Raw genomic sequence first — 8,794 nt, forward strand, 5'->3', positions numbered from 1 at the left:
GCCCCTGATGTACACACCATTGGTGGGGGCCAACACTAACCAGGAGGATAAGAGAACTCACATAGTGGCCCCTGATGTACACACCATTGGTGGGGGCCAACACTAACCAGGAGGATACCAGAACTCACATAGTGGTCCCTGATGTACACACCATTGGTGGGGGCCAACACTAACCAGAAGGATACGAGAACTCACATAGTGGCCCCTGATGTACACACCATTGGTGGGGGCCAACACTAACCAGAAGGGTACGAGAACTCACATAGTGGCCCCTGATGTACACACCATTGGTGGGGGCCAACACTAACCAGAAGGATAAGAGAACTCACATAATGGTCCCTGATGTACACACCATTGGTGGGGGCCAACACTAACCAGGAGGATACCAGAACTCACATAGTGGTCCCTGATGTACACACCATTGGTGGGGGCCAACACTAACCAGAAGGATATGAGAACTCACATAATGGCCCCTGATGTACACACCATTGGTGGGGGCCAACACTAACCAGAAGGATATGAGCATTCACATAGTGGCCCCTGATGTACACACCATTGGTGGGGGCCAACACTAACCAGAAGGATAAGAGAACTCACATAGTGGTCCCTGATGTACACACCATTGGTGGGGGCCAACACTAACCAGAAGGATATGAGAATTCACATAGTGGCCCCTGATGTACACACCATTGGTGGGGGCCAACACTAACCAGAAGGATAAGAGAACTCACATAGTGGCCCCTGATGTACACACCATTGGTGGGGGCCAACACTAACCAGAAGGATAAGAGAACTCACATAGTGGCCCCTGATGTACACACCATTGGTGGGGGCCAACACTAACCAGGAGGATAAGAGAACTCACATAATGGTCCCTGATGTACACACCATTGGTGGGGGCCAACACTAACCAGGAGGATACCAGAACCCACATAGTGGCCCCTGATGTACACACCATTGGTGGGGGCCAACACTAACCAGAAGGATAAGAGAACTCACATAGTGGCCCCTGATGTACACACCATTGGTGGGGGCCAACACTAACCAGAAGGGTACGAGAACTCACATAGTGGCCCCTGATGTACACACCATTGGTGGGGGCCAACACTAACCAGAAGGGTACGAGAACTCACATAGTGGCCCCTGATGTACACACCATTGGTGGGGGCCAACACTAACCAGGAGGATACCAGAACTCACATAGTGGCCCCTGATGTACACACCATTGGTGGGGGCCAACACTAACCAGGAGGATCCAAGACACAAAAGGCCCCTAATGTACAGAGGTTCCATACACTAGTCACGTGATATACACAGTAGGGTAACCCCCATAGTCATCCCCTGGGGTCTCCTTCCCGACCAATGATACAAGCCCGGATACCCCCAAACCGATCCCCATCTCCCGCTCCCCTGTCCCCGATCACTCTTTTCTCTTCCCGATCCCCTCCATCTTCTATCCGGTTTCCTCAGTAATCAGTAAAACAAGATGATCCAGATCCTAGCGTTTGTCCCGGAGCAACTTGGGGTCCAACCTACCACCGAGGCCTACACATCTTCCAGAAGCCGCGGCCTGTCCTAGGTTCTAGCACGAACTCCTCACACATATGGCGGGTCTAGTACTAATTGAGGCCGGGGATGTGCGGCCCTTGTCCATAGATCGCACTACAAGAACTAGCGTTTCCTCGTGAGGCCGACAACGATATTTCCAGATCACCACCGAACAATTCACCCGCCGTTACCGAATAAAAATTACCATGACAAAAGCAACAGCTTACCATCGGCGCCATAACTCAGGGCGCGACAACGCGCATGCGTACTTGCAGGATATTTACGTCACGACAGTATAAGTCGTCATGCTATTGGATAAAGAAGTTATCAATAAAAATAATGACCCACCCCTTCTGCTCCGCCCCCTGTTGGTTGTTAAGCGCAAGCGCCTGTTCCTGACGTAAATAGCCGGAAAGTCCCGAATCTGTTTCGTAATCAGTGTTCAAATACGCATGCGCAAAAATTCCCCGTCAGGTTGGACGCTTCTCACCAATCGCCTTCAAGGGGTTAGCCTTGAGCCCTTGGAATGTGGGGAGGACAACCCCGTGCATAGTCGAGTAGTCTATATAAACAAGAGACCATCACTGAAGCTCTTCAGTTGCGCTGTGCGCTCAAGCGGCGGAAGACCTCGAGGAGGGAGCTCTGCTGCTGAGGGTCCCCGGACCCTGATACGTATAAAGTAGATCAAGGCTCCGCGTACAGCGGTCACAACAACCATGCACGGCCCGCCGACCGGAGACAGCGCCTGCCCGCTCCGCACCATTAAGCGGGTCCAGTTCGGCGTCATAGGCCCCGACGAGCTGGTAAGAGGCGGGAAGGCGGGGCCAGACCCGGAAGTGTGCGGAGGCTGTGCGGGAAGGGGCGCTGAGCTAACCTGTCCTATATAATATCCAGGGTCTTCTAGTTATTACAGGAGGTAACACTATATCATATACTTGGCCTGTAATAACTATATCATATACAGGGTTATAATATAGTGTTACCTCCTGTAATAACTATATATATAATATACATGACCTCTAACTATATAATATACAGGGTTATAATATAGTGTTACCTCCTGTAATAACTATATAATATCCAGTGTCTTCTAGTTATTACAGGAGGTAACACTATATCATATACTTTGCCTGTAATAACTATATCATATACAGGGTCTTCTAGTATAGTGTTACCTCCTGTAATAACTATATATAATATACATGACCTGTAATAACTATATCATATACAGGGTCTTCTAGTTATTACAGGAGGTAACACTATATCATATACTTGGCCTGTAATAACTATATAATATACAGGGTCTTCTAGTATAGTGTTACCTCCTGTAATAACTATATATAATATCCAGTGTCTTCTAGTTATTACAGGAGGTAACACTATATCATATACAGGGTCTTCTAGTATAGTGTTACCTCCTGTAATAACTATATATAATATCCAGTGTCTTCTAGTTATTACAGGAGGTAACACTATATCATATACAGGGTCTTCTAGTATAGTGTTACCTCCTGTAATAACTATATATAATATCCAGTGTCTTCTAGTTATTACAGGGGGTAACACTATATCATATACTTGGCCTGTAATAACTATAATATACAGGGTCTTCTAGTTATTACAGGAGGTAACACACTATATCATATACTTGGCCTGTAATAACTATAATATACAGGGTCTTCTAGTTATTACAGGAGGTAACACACTATATCATATACTTGGCCTGTAATAACTATATAATATACAGGGTCTTCTAGTATAGTGTTACCTCCTGTAATAACTATACATAATATACATGACCTGTAATAACTATATAATATACAGGGTCTTCTAGTATAGTGTTACCTCATGTAATAACTATACATAATATACATGACCTGTAATAACTATATAATATACAGGGTCTTCTAGTATAGTGTTACCTCATGTAATAACTATATATAATATACATGACCTGTAATAACTATATAATATACAGGGTCTTCTAGTATAGTGTTACCTCCTGTAATAACTATATATAATATCCAGTGTCTTCTAGTTATTACAGGAGGTAACACACTATATCATATACTTGGCCTGTAATAACTATATAATATACAGGGTCTTCTAGTATAGTGTTACCTCCTGTAATAACTATATATAATATACATGACCTGTAATAACTATATAATATCCAGTGTCTTCTAGTTATTACAGGAGGTAACACTATATCATATACTTGGCCTGTAATAACTATATAATATACAGGGTCTTCTAGTATAGTGTTACCTCCTGTAATAACTATATATAATATCCAGTGTCTTCTAGTTATTACAGGAGGTAACACTATATCATATACAGGGTCTTCTAGTATAGCGTTACCTCCTGTAATAACTATATATAATATACATGACCTGTAATAACTATATAATATACAGGGTCTTCTAGTATAGTGTTACCTCCTGTATTAACTATATAATATACATGACCTCTAACTATATAATATACAGGGTTATAATATAGTGTTACCTCCTGTAATAACTATATATAATATACATGACCTGTAATAACTATATCATATACAGGGTCTTCTAGTATAGTGTTACCTCCTGTAATAACTATATAATATACATGACCTCTAATAACTATATAATATACAGGGTTATAATATAGTGTTACCTCCTGTAATAACTATATAATATACTGACCTCTAATAACTATATAATATACAGGGTTACAATATAGTGTTACTGCCTGTAATAACTATATATAATATCCAGTGTCTTCTAGTTATTACAGGAGGTAACACTATATCATATACTTGGCCTGTAATAACTATATCATATACAGGGTCTTCTAGTATAGTGTTGCCTCCTGTAATAACTATATAATATACAGGGTTATAATATAGTGTTACCTCCTGTAATAACTATATATAATATACAGTGTCTTCTAGTTATTACAGGAGGTCACACTATATCATATACAGGGTCTTATAATAGTGTTACCTCCTGTAATAACTATATATAATCTACATGACCTGTAATAACTATATAATATACAGGCTCTTATAGTGTTACCTAATGTAATAACTATATCATATACAGGCTCTTATAATATAGTGTTACCTCCTGTAATAACTATATAATATACAGGGTCTCCTAGTTATTACAGGAGGTAACACTATATTAGATCATATACATGGCCTGTAATAATAACTAGAGCATATACAGGCTCTTATAATATAGTGTTACCTCCTGTAATAACTATATATAATGTACATGACCTTTAATAACTATATATAATATACATGACCTATAATATACAGGGTCTTGTAATATACTCTTGCCTCCTGTAATAACTATATAATATACATGACCTGTAATAACTATAATATACAGGGTCTTCTAGTTATTACAGGAGGTAACACACTATTATATCTCATATATGACCTGTAATAATAATTAGATCATATACAGGCTCTTATAATATAGTGTTACCTCCTGTAAGAACTATATAATATACAGGGTTATAATATAGTGTTACCTCCTGTAATAACTATATCATATATAGGGTCTTCTAGTTATTCCAGGAGGTAACACTATATTATTTCATATACATGGCCTGTAATAATAACTAGATCATATACAGGCTCTTATAATAGTGTTACCTCCTGTAATAACTATAATATACAGGGTCTTCTAGGAGGTAACACACTATTATATCTCATATATGACCTGTAATAACTATCATATACAGGCTCTTATAATAGTGTTACCTCCTGTAATAACTATAATATACAGGGTTATGATATAGTGTTACCTCCTGTAATAACTATAATATACAGGGTCTTCTAGTTATTACAGGAGGTAACACACTATTATATCTCATATATGACCTGTAATAACTAAATCATATACAGGCTCTTATAATATAGTGTTACCTCCTGTAATAACTATATATAATATACATGACCTTTAATAACTATATATAATATACATGACCTATAATATACAGGGTCTTGTAATATACTCTTGCCTCCTGTAATAACTATATAATATACATGACCTGTAATAACTATAATATACAGGGTCTTCTAGTTATTCCAGGAGGTAACACTATATTATTTCATATACATGGCCTGTAATAACTAGATCATATACAGGCTCTTATTATTACAGGAGGTAACACTATATTATAAGAGCCTGTATATGATCTAGTTATTACAGGAGGCAAGAGTATATTACAAGACCCTGTATATTATAGGTCATGTATATTATATATAGTTATTAAAGGTCATGTATATTATATATAGTTATTACAGGAGGTAACACTATATTATAACCCTGTATATTATAGTTATTACAGGAGGTAACACTATAACTATAATATACAGGGTTATAATATAGTGTTACCTCCTGTAATAACTATAATATACAGGGTCTTCTAGTTATTACAGGAGGTAACACACTATTATATCTCATATATGACCTGTAATAACTATATCATATACAGGCTCTTATAATATAGTGTTACCTCCTGTAATAACTATAATATATAGGGTCTTCTAGTTATTATAGGAGGTAACACTATATTATTTCATATACATGGCCTGTAATAACTAGATCATATACAGGCTCTTATAATATAGTGTTACCTCCTGTAATAACTATAATATACAGGGTCTGTACAGTTATTACAGGAGGTAACAGTATTATATCATATACAGGCTCTAGAGATGAGCGAACTTACAGTAAATCCGATTTGTCACGAACTTCTCGGCTCAGCAGTTGATGACTTATCCTGCGTAAATGAGTTCAGCCTTCAGGTGCTCCGGTGGGCTGGAAAAGGTGGATACAGTCCTAAGAGTCTCCTAGGACTGTATCCACCTTTTCCAGCCCACGGGAGCACCTGAAGGCTGAACTCATTTACGCAGGATAAGTCATCAACTGCTGAGCCGAGAAGTTTGTGACGAATCGAATTTACTGCAAGTTCGCTCATCTCTATCAGGCTCTTACAATATAGTGTTACCTCCTGTAATAACTATATCATATACAGGGTCTTATAATATAGTGTTACCTCCTGTAATAACTATATAATATACAGGGTCTAGTTATTACAGGAGGTAACACTCAGGGGTGGGAAATTTTATAAACTACTTGTCCACGGGACTAAAATGGAGCAAAATCTACTTGTCCCTCATGACGACCCACTTGTCTGGCCAATTTTCGCTTTTACGCTCTGATTTTTTTCCTCCTCGCCCTATAATAGCCATAACTACCGTATTTTTCGCCGTATAAGACGCACTTTTTCTTCCCCAAAACTGGGGGGAAAAAGTAGGTGCATCTTATACGGCGAATACACCCCTATTGCGGCAGTCCCTGCGGCAGTCAACGGCCGGGACCCGCGGCTAATACAGGACATTACCGATCGCGGTGATACCCTGTATTAACCCTTCAGACGCGGCGATCAAAGCTGACCGCCGCGTCTGAAGGGAAAGTGACACTAACCCGGCTGTTCGGGAACGCAGCAATTTCACCGCGATATTACCTCCTATGCAGTGGTCTTCAACCTGCGGACCTCCAGATGTTGCAAAACTACAACTCCCAGCATGCCCGGACAGCCGTTGGCTGTCCGGGCATGCTGGGAGTTGGAGTTTTGCAACATCTGGAGGTCCGCAGGTTGAAGACCACTATTGGGTTCAAAATCTAAAATTTTTTTGATCTTGCACCTATAAATTGGGTGCGTCTTATACACCAGTGCGTCATATAGGGCGAAAAATACGGTACCTACTATAATACCTTTTTAATTTTTCAATAACATATTCTCTGAACCAATATATTTTATTTAGGGAAGTGAAATTAAAATAGTAAAAGATAATTTAGCAGATTTGGTTTTCTTTTCTACGCCATTTACCTTGTGGTCAGATAACATGTTAGTTTTATACTTTAGGCGCCTGATTACAGCGATACCAGATTTGTATCGTTTACTTCATGTTTTACTAATTCTGGACATTTTCAAATTTTTGTTTAATTGCCATTTTTTAACCCCTGTAGCTTCATTTTTTTTCCACATACCAGGCTGTATGAGGGCAAATTTTTTGCGCCATAATCTGTTTTTTATCGGTACCATTTTGGTATTGATCTGACTTTTTAATCGCTTAACTTTTTTTCTGGGATATTATAAAAATTGCAAATCTGTGGCTTGGTATTTTCTTTACATTTACCGTACGGGATACATAATGTTATATTTTAATAGGTCGTACAATTACGCACAAAGCGATACCAAATATGTTTATTTTTATTATGTTTACATGTTTTTATATAGGAAAAGGGGGTGATTTGAACTTTTAACATGGAAGGGGTTAAAAGACAACTGCAGCGGTATGACACTTATCCCCTATCCACAGGATAGGGGATAAGTGTTTGATTGCGGGGGATCTGACCGCTGGGACCCCCCCCCCCACGATCTCGCTAACGGGGCGCCGCCATTAGCGCTCATGGTGAGCGCTAAGGTGCCTAGCGTCGACCTAGAGGCGATGGTGACGCACTGTCCCCATACAGTTCTATGGGGGAGACACGAAGGCTGCCTCTCCCATAGAGATGTATGGAGGCGGCACGCCGGCTGCAACATCATCCTGTGGATAGGGGATAAGTGTTAATCACGCTGCAGATGTCCTTTAATGCAGCGGTCTTCAAACTGTGGCCCTCCAGATGATGCAAAACTACAACTCCCAGCATACCCGGACAGCCCTAACCTGTAATAACCATATAATATACAGGGACTTGGGGCTGGACGGAATGACCAAAAATGTGTATGACGTGTTTTTTGTTCATTATGGCGGTTCCCCCCCCCCCCCCCCCGCGCCAAATGATTACTAGCTGCGCTGTACTTTGTATTCCTGTGCCCAGGCTGCAAATATAAAAATAAAAAAACTTTAACTTGCCTTCGTCCTCCCGTTGCTAAAGAACCGGCCTCACTGTCCTCTGTTCTCGCTGTGGTTCTGGGGATGGGAACGTCACAGAGCCTTCAGCCTATCACCGGCCGCAGCGATGTCCCGCCTCGGTCAATGATAGGCTGAGCCCACTGTCATGTAAGGAGCCGGCCAGCTTTTTTATGACAGTGGGATCAGCCTATCATTGACCGAGGCGGGACATCGCTGCGGCCGGTGATAGGCTGAAGGCTCTGTGACGTTCCTATCCCCAGGACCACAGCGAGAACAGAGTACAGTGAGGCCGGTTCCTTAGCAACGGGAGGACGAAGGCAA

General features: G+C 40.6%; 1 protein-coding gene across 1 annotated transcript in view; it reads left to right on the plus strand.

Annotated features, from left to right (window-relative positions):
* Positions 1-2,079: 2,079 nt before the first annotated feature.
* POLR2A (RNA polymerase II subunit A) overlaps positions 2,080-8,794 on the plus strand; it is a 29,403-nt gene continuing 22,688 nt past the window's right edge. Inside the window, exon 1 of the mRNA XM_056554014.1 lies at positions 2,080-2,351. Coding sequence (XP_056409989.1) covers positions 2,265-2,351 — 87 coding nt within the window. The 5' untranslated portion in view covers positions 2,080-2,264. The remainder of the gene's footprint in view (positions 2,352-8,794) is intronic.

This window comes from Hyla sarda, unplaced genomic scaffold (assembly GCF_029499605.1).
Source record: "Hyla sarda isolate aHylSar1 unplaced genomic scaffold, aHylSar1.hap1 scaffold_526, whole genome shotgun sequence".
Classification (NCBI taxonomy): domain Eukaryota; kingdom Metazoa; phylum Chordata; class Amphibia; order Anura; family Hylidae; genus Hyla; species Hyla sarda.